The following is an 18,953-nucleotide window of genomic DNA, read 5'->3' on the forward strand; positions in this document are numbered from 1 at the left end:
GAGAAGCCGAAGCTCCCCAATGGCCTAAGAATCACCAAGCATGCACACAGCCCTCCTACCCCACAGACAGACGCAGACCCCTGAACCTCAAGTTCGTTTCTTCACCCAGTGGCTTTAAACAAGTCACAGTATAAATTTCTAGGTCATAATCAGAAGTTTTCTGCCTTGGGGCACCTGGGTGGCTCAGTCAGTTGAGCATCCAACTTTGGCTCAGGTCATGATCTCACAGTTCACAAGTTCGAGCCCCATGTTGGGCTCTGTGCTGACAGCTCAGAGCCTGGAACCTGCTTCGGATTCTGTGTCTCCTCTCTCTGCCCCTCCTCCCACCTCTCTCTCTCTCTCTCTCTCTCTTTCTCTCTCTCTCAAAAATAAATATACGTTAAAAAAATTTTTTAACAAAAAGAATCTTTTTGCTTTATGTCAAGGAACAGGTGTGTCAAAAATAACAATATTTTGGCACCTTGGAATCTCTTAAACATCTTTTCCAAATACTATAAACTCTGAAGGATTTATTTGTGATTCTATCATTTTTCTCTTCCAGGATTCTAATCAGTACCAGTTTGGTAAAACCAAAATTTTCTTCAGAGCAGGACAAGTGGCTTATTTAGAGAAACTCCGATTGGATAAGCTCAGGCAGAGTTGTGTTGTGATACAAAAGCACATCCGTGGCTGGCTCCAGAGAAAAAAGTTTCTCCGAGAAAGACAAGCTGTCCTGACAATCCAGCAGTACTTCCGGGGTCAGCAAACTGTGAGGTATGGCCAGAGCCAAGGAAGAGGTGTGGAATTGTGTGGCCCACTCTCCTAACTGCTCATCGCTGGGGGAGGGACCTGTCAAGGACAAATGGCCTTTCTCCTGGGGGGTGCAGATGTGTGTGGGTGTCCTCCTGGGGCCAGCCGTGAGTCTACCTACCTTAGGGCAAGTAGTCCTGACTCCACCTACTGTTCCCATGGCAGCGGTGACAACTAGGACCCTGAAGAGAGGAAGCTTCAATCAGGGTTTTGCTGAAGCAAATCAGAATCCCCAGTGAGACCAGGAAGAGGGACTGGGCCCTTTTTCTGTGGGAATTGAAAATGCCTAAGACAGGGCCATAGGGAAGTCCCTAAGTAAATGCCATGAGTAACCACTGACCAGCCTCCCTGCAGATGGGGAGGGGGCAGGCCGTGCCTTAGGGGATCCATGGCAAGGCTCTGCCAGCAAACCCAGAGCCCTCTCCCAAGGGATGGCTGAGTGGAGGGCAGGTCCACCAATCCCAGCCCTCACTGAGTGCTCCCACGAGGCTGTGCCGGGCTGGCCTGTGAGATGGCATTCTTCCCAGACAACAGTGTGTGCTTGCCTGTGTCTGTGCTGCCTCCTTCCTTGGCACGCTGTGAGGATAGTTGAGAAGGCAAGTATTTAAGAGTCAGACCGTGTCACTGAACCTCACCTCTTCCTGAGCTTGAGGCCTGACCTCCAGCAGCATCTGGGCCTGTTTACGTGATTGGCACACCAGGGCCTCAGCACCACGGCCTCGACACACTCCAAACTAGACTCACCATCCCACCTCAGGTGACCATCTTACATACACAGCCAGGCTTTCCCTCCCCTGCCCTGGGTCAGTCAATAGAAGCAGTCTCCAGTGCAGGAAAGCCCAGGGTTCTCTTCTTCCCCAACTCATGCTCCCTTTCTGTTTAGGAATCACCAAAGCCTGACAGCTCTACCCCTGCTTACCTCTTGTGTCTGTCCTATCATTCCATTCCCACACCCCGGCCCTAGATTTGACCTTCACCACCACTTGCTTTATGGTCCTACAACACAGCCTCTACCTGCTGTGTGTCCTCCTGAAGCAGGGCCTGATGGAGCCACTGTCCTCCTCTTGCCTTTAATGCCTCCTGTGACCCTTATTTCCTACATTCAGTCTCTGACATGAGTGTTCAAGGCCCCCCATGGCCTAGATACATTCATAAGAATGGAAGCTCTGAGAGAACCAGGGTCATACTTTTGCACACCAGAGTAGGTATTCAGTAAATATATTTTTAAATAACGGGATGCCTCAGTGGCTCAGTTGGTTAAGCATCCAACTCTTGATTTCGGTCAGGTCATGATCTCACAGTTGTGGGTTCAAGCCCCATGTCAGGCTCTGTCCTGACAGCAAGGAGCCTGCTTGGGGTTCTCTGTCTCTCTCTCACTCTCTGCCCCTCTCCTGCTCATTCTCTCTCTCAAAATAAATAAATAAGCTTAAATAGCAAATGGTTTCTATTTTTCTAACCTCACTGGCTAATTTTCTTCATGTATCTTATTTTCTAGCAATTTCAGAGAGATTCTCTTTTTCTGAATATTTCAGGCATAGCTAGGCCTCCATGTGTTCACTGATCCTTAGCCTGAAATGCCTTTTCCAACCTTCACTGTCTACAGAAATCCCACCTCTCCATCAAGGGCAGACTCACAAGCAGAATGATAGTTCTGTACAATCTCTTTTACAGATCTTTTAGTAGTTATTTTATGTTTCCTCTTGTCCCACTTGGCCATTTGTAAGTCTGTCTGCTACATGAGGTTGTAAACTATGAAGGTAAGAACTCTGTTCTTCACTTCTAGTCCTTTAGACAGGAGTTGACAAACTTTTTCTGTTAAAGCCACAACTACTTCAGGCTTTAGGGTCCTTGCAGTTTCTCTCAACTATTCAAGTCTGCCGTTATTAGCCATGAATGATATACAAATAATAGGTGTGGTTGCATTGCCATAACACTTGGCAATAGCAGCAGGTGGAAGGCTGCAGAGTTGGTCCCCAGGCTATAATTTGCCCTGATCTAGAGCCTCTAGCGTGATTTCCCACAAGGATGGATAAGCAGTGCGAAAGCCCGGTTTTGTTTCCACATATGTGAGTGATGATGGATGGATCCACCTGCATGTGAAGAATGTGACAGTTGCCATGTCGTTCCTCTGGCCTAGAGCAGGTCCACACTCAGATCAGGGTGAAAAGGAGACGTGATGAGACTGATTTCCAGTGGGTGTTAGAGTAAATGAGTTGTAGAGTTTAATGGGTAGATTTGCAAGACATTCGAATATTCTTCAGTAAAAAAAACAAAAACCAAACTGCTGGAGCACATGGGTAGCTCAGTGGATTAAGTGTTTGTTCATTTCGGCTCAGATCATGAGCTCATGACGTGAGTTCAATCCCCACATCGGGCTCTGTGCATAGTGCAGAGCCTGCTTAGGATTCTGTCTCTCCCTCTCTCTCTGCCCCTCCCCCTGCTTTCTCCCTCGCTCTCTCTCAAAATAGATATATTTTTTTAAATGCTATGCAAGCATGTTGCTCTACAGTAGAAGTCAGTGCTCTGTGGATAACAGATATACTCTGCATTCTTTTTAACCAAGGAAAGCTGTTACCGCAACAGCCTTAAAAGAAGCATGGGCAGCCATAATCATTCAGAAGTACTGTCGTGGATATCTTGTCCGCAGTCTCTACCAGCTGATTCGTGTGGCCACCATCACCATCCAGGCCTACACCCGAGGACTCTTGGCGAGGAGGAAGTATCGGAAGGTGCAGCTGAGACCCCATGCTTTCTTAGGGCATGAATTTCCCAGGGCTCAGGTTATTTTTCACCAGTCATAGTGAGATCTTTTTTTCTGCATGAAGACCTTCATAGAGAGCAGGGAGTTCTGGTATATGAGTGTCTGTTCACATATGTCTGCTATAGGTGGGGTTTGGTTATTGTTTCAGTGGTCTAGGTATAATAGGGTTCTGTGGGTTGATTACAGGAAATTTGTCTTTTGCATTGTGAAAATATTTTGGTAGTTGCATCACTCAACATTAGAGGAGTTGTGAGAGAAACACTGGAGAGCCAACTTATGTTTCCTAATATCTTGTTTCAAAGATGCTGGAGGAGCACAAGGCTGTGATCCTTCAGAAATATGCACGGGCATGGCTGGCCAGGCGCAGATTCCAGAGTATCCGACGATTTGTGCTCAACATTCAGCTTACTTACAGGGTCCAGCGTTTGCAGAAAAAGTTAGAAGATCAGGTAGGTGTTTGTAAATGTATCTTTCATACGTACTGTTTCTAACAAATTTATTTTATCCTGGGCCAATTCCTCAGCTAATGCTGTTAAGATTTATGCCTGTGTTAGAAGGTTCAAATAGTTTATGTGGACCACCTGCTCTAGAAAACAGAAGTACACTGTAAAGGGCTGCTACGTGTGGTTGTATAGGTTGTACACTGCACAAGGGCCGCTGCCCAACAGTGCAAGTGGAGCTGAAATCCAGCCTTACTTTGATTTTGCCAACCCATGTGTCCTGGTACAAAGCTGTGCTGCCTCGAGGCAGGGGTGCCTTTTTTTCATCTGCACAAAGATGCTGTCTGCATGCCAAGCCATGCTCCCTCAGGGCTGTGTTGGCTCACGGGAGTTGGCACTTTCTAATTTGCTCAAAGGTCTATATGGTCTAACTGCAGCCCTGCCTCGTTTGGGGAGATTCCTCATACCATTCTCACTGGTAGGAAACAAAATCCCCATGTTCTTAGCCAGTGGAGAAGGACTATGGAATATGCAGTGTCCAGATCTATAAAACTCACCCCTTGGTCTGCCCGTCTCAAATAATCCTGAGATTCTCCTAAGGTAAACTTGAAACTTAGCCACAAACGATGCTATAGGGGTCCTTAGTGAAGGGATGAATGTGTAAACAGCTTGAGGTTTTGATGTGGCTTTCATCGTTGTGCTGTGGGGTGACAGGCCTGCATGTTACATGGGTCGTGCAGAACAGCAAAATGCTGCTGTGACAGCTAGGAGCAGGGCCCCTGCGAGTCCCCATGCTGCCCGGACTCCATTCTAGGTGTATTCGTTTGCTAGGACTGCCATCACAGAGGCTGGAAGTCCAAGGTCAGGGTATTGGTATAGTTGGTTTCTGCTGAGTTGTCTCTCCTTGGCTTGCAGATAGCATCCTTCTCCCTTTGTCTTCACACCGGCTTCCCTCTGTGTGTCTGTGTCCTAATCTCTTCCTAAAAGGACACCAGTCATGCTAGAATCAGGCCCACCCATATGACCTCATTTTACCTTAATTTTGTCTCTAAAGACCCTATCTCTAAATATAGTCACGTTCTGAAGTGCTGAGTATTAGGCTGCAATGTGTGAACAGTTGTGGGGCGAGCGGGCAGCAGGGGACACAATTCATCCTACAGCATTAGGGTTGTCTTGGAGCTCCAGGAATGGGCTGGTCCCACACTAAATGCACCATCAGCTCAGGAAGTTTACCTGAGAAGATCGGCCTTGCTGTTTTCACTGGGGTGAAGATGGTCACACATGCCATCATAGTGATACATATCATGGAGTTAGATGCCACATCAGAGATTGTGAGAAACGAATGGAACAGCTTCTTCATTTTGGATAAATCCCTAAACATCTCCTGTTTTTTTCCTCTAGAACAAAGAGAACCATGGGCTGGTGGAGAAAGTGACCAGCCTGGCTGCTCTTCGAGCCGGTGACATGGAGAAGATTCAGAAACTGGAATCAGAACTGGACAGAGCAGCTACCCACAGGCACAATTATGAGGAGAAGGGGAGGAAATACAAGGCTGCCATGGAAGAGGTCTGTGCCGGGTGCGATTATGGAAATATATGCGAGTCTTCCCGGCAAAAGGTCACAGTGCAGCATTTTCCAACAAAGCAGATTTCTGCAGAGCAGATCAGATTTCCTGTTGGCTTCCACTACCAAAGGATGCCTAGCTTTTAGGAGAAGAGAGATCAGAGTCCTAGAGTCTGGGGGAAGATGAGGAGGCTCCCACTTCAAGAAGCAAAACATAAAGTTTCCTCTTTTTTTCAACTATTATGAAGTGATGAAAGCCCCTTTAAAGAGAAGGAGCCCTGGCTAGATGCTTCCCTCTCTTCCAGGATGATGTCGGTCCCTGTCGCTTTCCCATCTGGTATGTGTCCTGGCATATGCCTTCCCCAAAATAGCAATGAAAAGCTTGGAGCAGGTTTTCATGTCTGTAGTGCAGTGAAACGAGCAGTAGCTAGAAGTCGGACGTCCCAGGTTCAAATCTTGTCTTCGCTGCCATCTGGCTGAGCATCCTTGGGCAAGTCCCTTACACCCTCTCTGAACTTTAGTTCCCTCATATGTAAAATGGGAATAACAACAAGGGACTGCCAGAGTTGTTGAAATGATACAATTGCCAGATGAAATAATTTAGCCAAGTGCCTACCATAGAGCTCTGCACAAGTGTGAGCTACTGTTTTCTAAAGAGGTAGTATTTATTACCCTCCATTCTCATACTTTCTCAAGTTCTACAGCGTCCAGGTTTGTGGCAGCCTGGAGCCCCAGGGCACCTTCCCCGTGGTCCAGCGCCCAACTGATGCCGTTGCCCACGCTGCCGGTCACCAACCTTCAGCACCAAGTGGCCCCAGCTGTCAGCCCAGCAGATATTTTACCAGGCGAAGCTAAAATAATAGAGTTCCTGTCATGATCACACATCCTTACTGTGTAATAGCACTCTCAAAGTGTGGATTCACTTTATATATAAATTATTTCTATCATATTAAATACATAAATACCTTGGCTATCGAGAAGCTTCAAGAAAAGGATGGAGGTGCTTTCTTGACTTTGAGGAGACCTTGGATTTGGCTCTTTTTCCTTGATTTCAGCCATTGCTGGGTCAGGTTGAGAGCCAGTGCCTGAAGTCACATGGAGCTCTTGCACGTGAGTGGAGTACAGACAGCATCTTGCATTGGGCTGGTGCTGGCTGTTCTCTACGGATAGGAGCTGAGCTGGATAGATGGATGGATAAATAAGTAAAAATACAGCTTTTCACCAAGAAAGGCTGTGGTGACAAAACTGGAAGTGAGGTTTTCAAAAAAGCTTTTTTTCTTCTCTTCGCTAGAAATTGGCAAAGCTTCAGAAGCATAATTCAGAACTGGAAATACAAAAAGAGCAAACAGAGCTGCAGCTTCGAGAGAAGACTGAAGAGTTGAAAGGTAAAGCCCAAGGCGGCTCGATGCGAACATTCATGTGCTCACCTGTCTAGTCATTAGGGAAATAACTACTGGGTGTGAACGGAGTTTTAGGCAGAACCAGGAATCTGCAATGTATACCCAGGGAAATGAGGGTATTTTTTGCCTCACAGGGAATAACTATATTTAAGTTGTGGTAACTTTACCCTACAGAGGCATCTGTTTTATTTCCATCTTTTGTCAGACAGCACGATAATCCCTGTCTCAGAACCGTCTGGGCCATTTGCAAAATACAGATGGCTGGGCCATAAGCCTGGAGCTTTTCCATCAGAAGATGGGGGGGTGGGCGGTGTCTGTGTGTGTGCATGGGTGTGTCTGTGAGTGGTGGTGGCCGGGGTAGTTCAGGCATCTGTCTATATTTTTAAAAACCTTTGTGGTGATCCAGATGCACAGTCGGGGTGATGCCGGAGCAGTGTTGTTGCTGGCCGAGGATCTGTAGTCAGATTTCAAATCTGTCCAAATGACTTGGTCTCAGTGGCACCCCCTCCTCTGCTTACTGCCCCGGCTCTGAGTGAAGGGCCCTGCTAAGCACTTGAGCCACATCACCCCCAGGCTGTCAGAGTCAGACCCTTGGAACCAGCGGTATCACTTTCATTCAGGGATGTGGAGCAGCTTAGCTCTGTCCATCTATAGCTTTCCAACTCAAAATCTGATTGCAAGCCCTTGCTAAATCCCGATAGGAACAGGAACCTGGGGGCTCCTGACCAGATGGTTTAAATGACCACACCCATTTAAGAGGATTGTTTCTGTAAGCTCTGACAGGGCAGCAGGGGAGTGGGAGTTCAGGCCTGGGCGCCCAGCACACACCTCAGGCCCAGCAGGCTGTGGATACACCAGGCCGGAGGAGCACAGGTGCCCTGGGGGTTCAGGTCAGAGTGTGGGAGAGACAGATGTCAGGAGGAGGAAATAAACATCCTGAGTCCTGGCCAGCAGAGCAGGAAGGGCTGTTCAGATGACGCCCAGGATGGGAGTGACCTCCTGCTACAGGTACTGCACAACCTCCACCCTGCCTCTGAGGACTGATGATGTGGGCGTTGACCGACACACGAGGTCAGAGTTCTCTGAGGAAACCTTGGACCTGAATTAGGGAAGAGCTTGTCCACCTCCACCTCCTTTATCACAGTACACTGCTCCAGGGTATATTTGCTCTTTCTTCTAACGTTAGGTGGATTTTCCCACAAGAAAATTTAAATTCCCACAAATGCATCCTGAAAGTTACATAGTTGATAGCGTTGACCTGTTTGGGTCCATAATTTTACATATCCTTCTAAAAAGTGCTTGAAAACTTTCAGTCCCAGTGTTTATAAACCGCTTATGCTCTGAGTGTCCCTAAACATGGCAAACAATGTTTTGTGAAAAGCACCAGCCTTCGATTACCCTGTGACCTATTTATTACTAAGGGTTGTTATCGAATGTTTCCCCTTTTTGAGATTCCAATGTGGACATCAGCCCCTTGCTCCGGGGGAGATAATCACATTTGGGCAGCTCTTTCACCCCCTTGCAAATGGCCTAAGATGTAAGCACCAGAACTGAAACCAATTCTGTGAGTGAACGAAAATTAAAATTATATCAAATATGCTGGCTTCTAAATTAAAGGTTAAGCATTTTTCTAGTATTTTCTGGTTGACTCGTGACATTCTGTAGCAGTTATTTTGATTCAGGGACATTTGATACCTCATTTAACAAACTATTAAACTATTGGCTTTTTTTTTAAACCAGTAATTCAGGGTAGTTATCATCACCTCATCCCTGGGCTCCCCTCTGGGGCAGAATTCAGAAATGGGGTGGAATTCAAGGATGAGGTGTCAGCTATATACAAATAGAGATATCAGGCTTAATGGACTCCTCCCGTTTTGAAGGGCACCTGTTTGGTGTGGATATGCTGGGAATACAGGCCTGTCACAGCTTCAGAATATCCAGAACCCCAGTGATGATAGCCTGGCTTTCCAGTGTCCCCTCAACCTATGCTTTGTTGTTAGAGACTCTTGTACTGAATGCAACAGGAGATTTGTTATACTTCCTCTTCCCCAGATAAAGACAGACGCTTCATTATTCTCTTGGTTGTCATGAATGAGTGGTTCTGAGCCAAGAGAACCACTATGGTTCCCCTCTCCCCATCAGGGGACATATGGCCCTGTCTGACAGTTTTGGTTGTCACAACTGGAGCAGAGGTGCCGCTGGCTTCTAAATTGACCATTTTCTTCCCAAAGGAAGAAACCCAAAAGGGTTTCCATGTAGTTTTCATAATGTATATTGTCTCAAAGCCAATATGCCTTTTCAAATCAAACAAATGATCCTCAGACCAAAAAAAGTGCTATAAATGAAACTATTCACACATTCCAACAGAACCAATTTGTCAGAATGATTATCCCCCGCCCTTGTCTGTATTTCTGATTTATAAATTATAAAAGTGACAGTTACCCTCTCAAGTCCTACTAGTCATAAATATCCCATGACTGTTCTCACATTCTCACTTTCTTAAACATGACATGAAACAATGGAAGCGTTGGTTTGCAGATATATTTCAAAGAGCATTCTCTTTTCACAGAAAAAATGGACAACCTCACCAAGCAGCTCTTTGATGATGTGCAAAAAGAAGAGCGACAAAGAATGTATGAAACCTAGTTTGCCTTAAAGTTACTGCCTCCTTCTCTCTCTCTCTACTGTTTTATACTTTGCTTCTCGGCTTGCAGCTAGCAGGTCACAGATACAGGATGGGGGGCGGTGAATCTTTTAGGAAGTGAGAGAGTCAGACGTGTGAGAGCCACATCCCACAGTGTGCACCTTTCGGACACTGCACAGGGTCTGCAGCTGTGGGCAGTGGACCACCGTGAAGTTCTCGCTTTCCCATCATTGCTAAGACAGGAGTTCAGAGACTGCCACCCCTTTCAACTTCCATTAAGTCCAAGAAGCAAAATTACTGCCCAGGAAACCAACCGTCCTCCCTCCCCTGTCTGTTGTGTCTGTTAACTTGACTCTTGTCCCAGATGATAAGGGATGGAACGCACCTCACAACAGTTAAGGCAGGTCCCCATGACCTTGTACGGTACCAGTCCCACCTTCCCTATCTCAATACCAAACCCTTTGTTCATTTCTAAAGACTGCAGTCTGCGCTCCCTTCTCTTAGAGTCAACTCAAAGGTTTTAGAGTTCAAAGTAGGGATGCGTGGCAGGGTGCTGGGGAGAAACAAAATATTCCTGGCATCTTTCTCTTCAGGGCTACAAGGCTCAGGCTGCCTGGGGTGATAGGATATATATATATAACTTCCTGTGCATTTAGTTGGCAGAAGAGCCTGGGTCTGCGTAAGGAGCAGGATGAATGCCACAACGTTAGGGGAGGAAATGTCACCAAGGAGCTCCAAGAGTTAACAGATAGACAAAGTGTTTCACGATCCTATATGAGTTTTAAAATAGGGATATTTGGCTCTTCACCTTGAAATTTTTATTTTCCAATGAACTCTTAACTTTAAGAGAGGAGCTTGGTTCTTGGCATCTCATGGTGCACTGGGGTTGCTTGGGAGCAATCATTTCAAGAAGGGGTTTGGAGAGGCAGGCCAGGGCCAGGTGACTTTAAACTTATTGTAGTCCTCATAAGCACACACCTGTAGCTTGATCTGGCCCTTGATCAGCTGACAGGGGACATTTTGGCCCCTGTCACAACCCTCAAGGAGCATACAGATGCCAGCAGTCTGGGAGGGCGGGGGGCACTCCCAACCAGCGTAGGTACAAGTCTGAGATTCTTTCAACAGAGATTCTTGGTTGCAGTTTTCTTCTTTTCAAGGTACTTTACTGGCCTCTTAGGAGCTCTGTGGATTTTTGAAAAATGTAAAAACAAGGTTAAGAAGTTTGTTAGTATCTCTAAAAGTGAATGAAACAAAAACCTATTGGGAATGTGACTCTCTTCCTTGGGATTTTCCCTTTGGGCTGTGAAAGCAAGTCATAAAATGGACTGAGATGACAGCCTAGCAAGTAGAATGGTGATTTAATAAACTCCTGGAGCCCTAGGACTGCTTCAATTCTGACTACACCCCCTCCCCCAGCCCCGGGCTGTGTCAGGCTGGGCTAGGTCACATCTCTCTTTGGTTATTTATTGTCTTGGTCAATTGTCCCATATTTAATTGAGCAACCATCTCACAAGGAATTGAGTTTCCAGGGACTTTGGCGTACCTGGATTTGCTGTAGTTTATTTTAGAATGTTTGAGTGGCTGGCCCCTTTGACATGTTAAATGGCTGTATTAACTTATTTAGGAACTAGCCAAACCATTCTAGGATCCTTGGAACTTGGCAGGGGCTAGTACTTGGCAGAATGTGCCAAGGTCTCTGCTAAGGGAAGAGACCCCTCCAAGAGACCACAGGGAACCACACAGAACTAGGATGGATTCAGAAATACAGTATCCCAGCCACCACTGAGTCTTTGAGTTGAGCCTCCCGACCCTGTGTTTCTTGCGTGTGACCATAGTAGAGCCACATTTATCAGATCAGAAGGTATAAGAAACTTCCCTAACCTAAGGGGACAGGAAACAGGTAAAAATAAGGCCATTGTCTATTGGAACTGTCACAGTAGATCCTAATTAACTTGTCTCCTTTCCAAGTCTCCTCTTACTATTTTCAAAATGATGTATTGTTCTAATTCAGGTTAAAGAAATTTAGAGAAATTCTGAGTTAATTATTTTTTTCTTTTGCACCTAGACTTCTTGAAAAAAGTTTTGAACGGAAAACACAAGACTATGAGAAGCAGATCTGCTCTTTGAAAAAAGACATTCAAGCTCTCAAGGATGAGAAAATGCACCTGCAGCACCAACTGGAGGAAGAACGTGTCACCTCCGATGCCTTAAAGGGGGAGGTGGCCCAACTGAGCAAGCAGGCAAAGGTAGAAGGGGCTTCTCACTGCCAGATGAGCTCTTGGGCTAAGTTATCTGACCTGCACAGAGGGAGCAGTTTCAGACTCCCACAGGATCAGACATCCAACAGCATCTGTATAACGACCAAAGTCAAAAGGACCCTGATCCCTTCAGTTCTTCCGAGGATGAACCCCCAAGCTGCCTTTAACTTACCAATAATTGGTTTTCCTATTTTAAAACTCAGCTTTCTAACTATTTTGTAATTATATGAAGCTATTCAAATATGTTGACCTAGAGAATATGTTCAAATTAAATTAAAAGTTGATGTGAACCCTTATTATACAACCCATCCCATTGTTGTATTTCTATAAATACCTGTATTAAAATTAAACTACCTTATTATCAGCATCATATATTTTAAATTGTTATCAGAAAATCCACAAAAGCAATGATCCATGTTTGCACAGTCAAGGCGTAACTGAATTCCTTCCCTACCAGAAAACACAAAACTGCATGTCTCTGTGTTCTTCAATGCAAAACATTTCAGTGTAAGTTTAGAAAGCTTTTAAGCTTCCATGAAATAAGTGAAATGCATGTTAGTAGAATATTGTTAAGATTATGCAAATATTCTCTGTAACTGTCACGGAATAGCCATGCATGGTTTTGAAGAGCTTTAGGAATCACAGTCTTCTCTTGACTTCCTGGCAGAACTGTCTGTATTCTCTGGACCCCAGTTTCCTATTGTTTAAAAGGAGGATTTTGGACTGTGGGATCAGAGAGGATCACGTATCGCTCTGCCTGCTCCATAAGAATGGAGCTCACATAAGACATGTCAATCTGTGGGAGTCGTGTCATCTGGCTAGTCTGCATCTTGGGAAGTCCTATGGCTGCTCTTGGAGTGAGGCATCACTATTTGTCACGCACTTCCGCTTTGGTAGCTAAAACTGTGTTCCAAACTCTCAATGTGATATATTAAGGAGACAGTCTGATTTTCACAGAAAATGAATAACATTATGATCATATATGACTTGAAAAATTTATTGAAGTGTTACCAAAAGAAGGTCTTTGGGATTGGATGGTCCTGGGGCCCCATCAGCTTGCCATGTGACCCTGAGTGTGCCATTTCACCTTATGGAGCCTCAGCTTTCTGTCTAAACTATTACTGTATCACCACATGGGCCTGTTGTAAGGATTAGGTTGTGTATGTAAAGTGATCAGTAAATGTCAGTCGGATCCGCCTTCTCACCCTCTGAAGAAACTGGAACTCTAGCCCTTAAACACTTAGACTGAGAAAATATCAAGGAGGGGTTATTTCCCTCTGCATGTCTCCCCTAGCTACAAAACACACACGTGTGATTCTTTCTCAGGCTGACCTCACAAGGTAATAAAGGCAAAATACAGCCTCTTCCCCACAACGTGTGCTGCCTCTCAGTGGACCCTCATCATACCCCCACAGCCAACTCCTAACCTCTTGGGTACCCCTGGCTCTGCCATGTGTCACATTAAAACCTGGCAGGAGCCCAAACCCACAATTATGAGGGTAGTGGCTTGTCCACATCCCTGCATCCTAGAGTTCACCATCCAGTGAAAAGGAATTTAGCCTCTTAGGTTTTACTTCTCTTGGGTCCTCTTCCTCCCCACAGCAGCCCACCCCTGTAGTAAGGAGCTATTTCTTCCCTTTATGTGGTAAGGAAACTAATTCTGTTGCTACAACCAACTACATCTGGGAATAGGTAACAATATTTTGAGCAGTTAAACATGCTTCAAGACCATACTGTGTAGGCAGTGATGATTTAACAAGATTTTAACTGGGTAAGGATGTCTTGGGTAGATACACAACACAGTAAGGGTATTCTCTTTGTCTGACATAAACCATAATAGCTGTTTTTTTCTTCATCTGGTACGGTCACTGCTGTGATACAGACAATCTCTGAATTTGAAAAGGAGATAGAGCTACTTCAGACACAGAAGATAGATGTGGAGAAACACGTGCAATCACAAAAACGGGAAATGAGAGGTAAGAAAAATATGAGTCACTGAGCCCACAAGTCTGGTTGGTTTGCTGATTGGTTGGATATGTGGTATGTTGAATAGTTGGTTGCCTTCGTAGTTGGATGGTTGGTTAGTTGTTTGGTTGAATGGCCAGTAAGTTAGTTGATGGTATGGTTAGCTGGAGACTCTGTGTGAGATCTAGAGAATTGGAACCACATTCAAAAATGTAATTTATATCAGCTCTGCCTCTTCCTCTCAGAAAAGATGTCCGAGATCACCAAACAACTTCTTGAAAGCTATGACATTGAAGATGTAAGAAGCAGGTAATCATTTTTGCATTACCAAATATTTAGGAACATGGAACACATGAGAGAGATGATAGATTTTTCTTACCCTTCCTTATTTTCCAGGCTCTCTTTGGAAGATTTGGAACATTTAAATGAGGATGGAGAACTTTGGTTTGCTTATGAAGGACTGAAGAAAGCAACACAGTGAGAAATTCCCCCTCAGAGTTCTTTTTTTATTTTCAGAGATGATAGATAGAGGAAAGTCAAAAGTTTATATTCCACAGATTTGACACACAAGGAAATTCCTTACAGTAGGATGATCTAGTAATCACTCGAAATATTTTGAGAATTAAATAATGAGTTGAATAATGGAAAACAATCTTTTTAAAGGATAAACTTTCAAGTAATAAAACCCATAACCTGTACAGTAAAAACAGATTATAACAAATAAGTTAGCCAGGGTTGTTATAGAGATGTAACTGTGTTTAAATTTAAGGAGTTCGCTGTAATTTTTTACATACAACCTTTATTTTTAGGACAACTTTAGGTCCACAGCAAAATTTAGAAGAAAGTACAGAGATTTCCCTGATATTTCCCTTCCCCTGCCCCCATGTAATCAGCATTAGAATCCCCCACCAGAGTGGTATGTCTGTTAAACTGATCTGTCATTATCATCAAAAATCAGTAGTTTACTTCAGGGTTCACTGTCGGTGTTGTACATTCTATGAGGCTGGACAAATGCATAATGAATGTATATTGTTGCATCATACAGAAAATATTCTTAAACTATTAACATGCAATTTTAATAGTGTCTATAATTTCTTATTATTAACTGCATGTTAATGCACATAATGCTTCCTAACTAACTAGAAGGATTTTATAATCCTGTGTACCCAGTTCCATAGCGTGTAACTATGTGTACATAAGTAAAATTATATACTTAGCATGGCTCTAATTGTGAATTTTCATAACTGCTGCACATGTACACACTCACAGTCAACAACATGGCAGAATAAAAACCAGTGGTTAATTTGTTGACCCGTCCTCTGACAGTGTTTTGGAAAGCCATTTCCAGTCCCAGAAGGATTGCTATGAAAAGGAGATTGAAGCTTTGAACTTCAAAGTAGTGCATCTAAGTCAAGAAATCAACCACCTGCAGAAATTATTTAGAGAAGAGACTGACATCAATGAAAGTATCCGTCATGAAGTTACCAGGCTGACATCAGAAAACATGGTATGGTCTTATCTGTGGGCCCCAGGTGTGGCCATTATTCTAGAGATGTCATTTGTTAGTGAAATAAAACTCAGTTTCTTGGCAGTAAATGATGGATCAGAATTATGTTTTCTAGGAGTGAAATAACTGGGTCAGAGGATAAAACTATAGGGGTACCTGGGGGTGTGGTTCATTCAGTTAAGGGCCCAACTCTTGATTTTGGCTCAGGTCATGATCTCACAGTTCCTGAGTTGAGCCCCATGTCAGGCTCTGTACTGACAGTGAAGAGCCTGCTTGGGATTCTCTCTCCCTTTCACTCTGGCCCTCCCTGGCTCATCCTCACTCTCTCTCTCAAAATAAATAAACTTAAAAAAAAAAAAAGATCTTTGTTTTTAAAATTAATTAATTATTTTTTACAAAGAAGATAAATCTATAAAATTACCCTAGGCTGGAAAGCACTTTGATGTGAGAGGGGGTTTGTTTACCATAGAATGGGTCCAAATTCTGGTGTGTGTGTGTGTGTGTGTGTGTGTGTGTGTGTGTGTGTGTTTAAACCTATGTATTTTAAGTCTAGCCCTAACCCCTTGGCAAGTGACAAAAAAACCCTAAGGTAAGAAGGGTAACTCTTGAGTAGGACATGTGTTCAGGTCCATCCTTCTGCTTGTGCTGTGAGCAGAGATGATGTGCCTCTTATCTCATTTTTTCAAGGGCTTCTCTCTTCCAGGATTCCTTCCTTCTGAGTTTGTCTCATCTTTTCTTCCAACTCAAGCCTCTAGCCACTGAGAAATGCTATAGGAATCTCCTCAAAGAACATCCCTTTCTTAACCCCACATCATCTGCAGTCACCACCCCATTTTTTGGGGGGAGCTGGCCAGACTTCTCAGTGGCCACCTAACTGATTTCTCAACTCATCCCCCATTTACCCCACAGCCACCTTCTTTTTCACCCTCATCTTGTCTCTCAGCAACATCTGGTGACATCATCACTCCCTCTTCATGCCTGCTTTTGTTCTGCCGCCTTCCACGATACCACACTTTCCTGGGGTTTCTCAAGCCACCTCTCTAGAGGCTGCACCTTGTCACCTTTCTTACCATTTCCTTCTCCTCTGCCTAACCTGAGAGTGTTATGAAATTGCAAGGCTGCGTCCCAGGTGAGGAGACGTGACCATGGGCACAGCAAACATGTGGAACGGTGATTAAGGCCCTTCATGTCTTTGTTTATTCTTGGGATGAAATGTTAGTGAGGAATATTGTGGAACATACATCTTCGTGCACAAACAGGTTTTCTTCATTTGCTTCAGAAGCACAGTTGTTCTTACAAACTTGGATGACAGAAAAGCCATTTATCTAACTGAGGGTGGAGGTGAATGACATTTAAAGAAATACAGAAGACAAGGACAGAGGACTGTGAGACATACTGGACCATTCCAGACCTCCACTAACAGAGCAGTGCACCACCTGGAATTCACAGGGCACGGGGGGACCTCTTTGAGATGATTTTCCTGTTCCTGGATGAGGAGATGGCATCTCTGGGCCTTGGCCAAAAAGGCTGCCCTCTGTTTGCTCACATTGCCCTCATCTCAGCAGAGCCCCTCCCCCCTCCCCGTGATGCCCTCCAGACTGTGTACTTCCTTCTCCCCCTGGAAAGAAGGTTGTAGCATGTGAGAACCAGTCCCTCTGAACATGCTGGTATTGCTTGTGACTGTACAGATCCTGAGGTATAAAACCATAATGCCAAACCAGTCTAACACCTCAGCAGGCCCTCACACACAACTATGCTAGATGTACGCTCCTTGGGGTTAGACTCCTAGAGGGTCAGTTTGCTTCTGAGTAGCTCTGAGATTTTAAAGTTCAGAGATGAAAGCGTTTTATATTCAAATATTTCTGATTCTTCTCTAAAGATGATACCAGACTTCAAACAGCAAATTTCAGAGCTGGAGAAGCAGAAGCAAGATCTGGAAATCCGCCTGAATGAACAAACTGAAAGCATGAAAGGTACCTGCAACTGTCACAGAAGTGCTTTTAGAAGATGGTTTCCTGTGTCCTGGAAATGACAGAAAAGTCATTGTACCCAGGGATCTCAGACTCTGATTCTCCAGGGGCCCAGCCAAGTGACAAATGTGAGAAGGGGGCTGAGTGGAGGAGGCAGTAAGGTGCCCCAGCCTCCGAGCTCCATTGATTGTTGCCAAGTAGGCAAATTGGCCTCAGTGTTGTTTGATAGTCTTATTTTTTTAACTCAAAAATTTTTAATTAATTTATTGAGAGAGAGAGAGAAAGCATGTGGGAGGGGCAGAGAGAGAGAGGGAGAGAGAGAATTCTACGCAGGTTCTGCACTGTCAGCGCAGTACCCAATGTGGGGCTCAAACTCAGGAACCGTGAGATCATGACCTGAACCCGAACCAGGAGTTGGACGCTTAACCGACTGAGCCACCCAGGTGCCCTCGATCCTATTTTTAAAGAAAAGCCAGAAATCCATATTTTTTTTTAAATTTTTTTTTCAACGTTTATTTATTTTTGGGACAGAGACAGAGCATGAACGGGGGAGGGGCAGAGAGAGAGGGAGACACAGAATCGGAAACAGGCTCCCGGCTCTGAGCCATCAGCCCAGAGCCCGACGCGGGGCTCGAACCCACGGACCGCAAGATCGTGACCTGGCTGAAGTCGGACGCTCAACCGACTGCGCCACCCAGGCGCCCCAGAAATCCATATTTTTATGTGAAATATGACAACTTTAGAATAATGGCTTTAAAACTTTTTAATTTTTTGTCTTTTTATTTTGGAGAAAGAGACACAGCATGAGTGGGGAAGGGACAGAGAGAGAGGGAAATACAGAATCTGAAGCAGACTCCAGGATCTGAGCTGTCAGCACAGAGCCCGATGTGGGGCTCAAACTTATGAACTAAGAGATCATGACCTGAGTCAAAGGCGGATGCTTAACTGAGCCACCCAGGCACACCTAAAAATTTTTAAACATTGTTCAGGCCAAACAAAACCTCTACCAGGAAACAGCTTAGGACCCCTGATAACTGAAAGCACGACCAAATCCGAATCAGGGTGCCATATAGCCCCCAAAGTAATGGCAGGTCTTCTCACTACAGGAAAACTGGAAGAATTGTCTAACCAGTTGAATCGCAATCAAGAAGAGGAGGGAACACAAAGAAAGTAAGTGTTAACGTGTACGTTTGTGATGTTCATGCTCACGTAAATGCTTTTCTTTTCTGAAATTGTGGGAGATACCAACATATGTTATTAAGCCAAAACAGCAAGGTGCTGATTAAGGTAATATGATGCATTACCATTTAAATGTGAAGGAAAGAAACACATATGTACACACACACACACACACACACACACACACACCCTGGGAAAACATACAAGAACCAAAACATCGCCTGCTTCCAGGGAGGGTAACTGGATGGCTGGCACACAGGGGTGGGAAGGGGACTTACTTCTCACCACATACTCTTTTATACTGTTAGAATGTCATGCCACACACACAGATAATCTGTTTAAAAAACTGATGAAATAAGATTGTGTGTGAGAGAAGAGATTTTCTTATAGCAAAACCGTTTAGAGTAAGACTTGAAATCTGTGCTGACAGAGAATCTTCACTGTTAATCGCCCCAAATTTGCATTCTGACCAGCAGA

The 18,953-nt window shown here is 44.6% G+C and overlaps 1 protein-coding gene across 2 annotated transcripts in view; it reads left to right on the forward strand.

The window, feature by feature from the left end:
• Window positions 1-18,953, forward strand: part of MYO5C (myosin VC) — a 104,301-nt gene that overhangs the window by 54,797 nt on the left and 30,551 nt on the right. For both annotated transcript variants that reach the window (XM_027067260.2, XM_027067261.2), the window contains 13 exons: window positions 542-753; window positions 3,353-3,518; window positions 3,853-3,999; window positions 5,392-5,556; window positions 6,845-6,938; window positions 9,523-9,586; window positions 11,663-11,843; window positions 13,738-13,831; window positions 14,066-14,129; window positions 14,217-14,297; window positions 15,147-15,327; window positions 17,207-17,300; window positions 18,404-18,467. In XM_027067260.2, coding sequence (XP_026923061.1) covers window positions 542-753; window positions 3,353-3,518; window positions 3,853-3,999; window positions 5,392-5,556; window positions 6,845-6,938; window positions 9,523-9,586; window positions 11,663-11,843; window positions 13,738-13,831; window positions 14,066-14,129; window positions 14,217-14,297; window positions 15,147-15,327; window positions 17,207-17,300; window positions 18,404-18,467 — 1,607 coding nt within the window. The remainder of the gene's footprint in view (window positions 1-541; window positions 754-3,352; window positions 3,519-3,852; window positions 4,000-5,391; window positions 5,557-6,844; window positions 6,939-9,522; window positions 9,587-11,662; window positions 11,844-13,737; window positions 13,832-14,065; window positions 14,130-14,216; window positions 14,298-15,146; window positions 15,328-17,206; window positions 17,301-18,403; window positions 18,468-18,953) is intronic.

The sequence above is a fragment of the Acinonyx jubatus genome, chromosome B3, assembly GCF_027475565.1.
Source record: "Acinonyx jubatus isolate Ajub_Pintada_27869175 chromosome B3, VMU_Ajub_asm_v1.0, whole genome shotgun sequence".
NCBI classification, from domain to species: Eukaryota; Metazoa; Chordata; class Mammalia; order Carnivora; family Felidae; genus Acinonyx; species Acinonyx jubatus.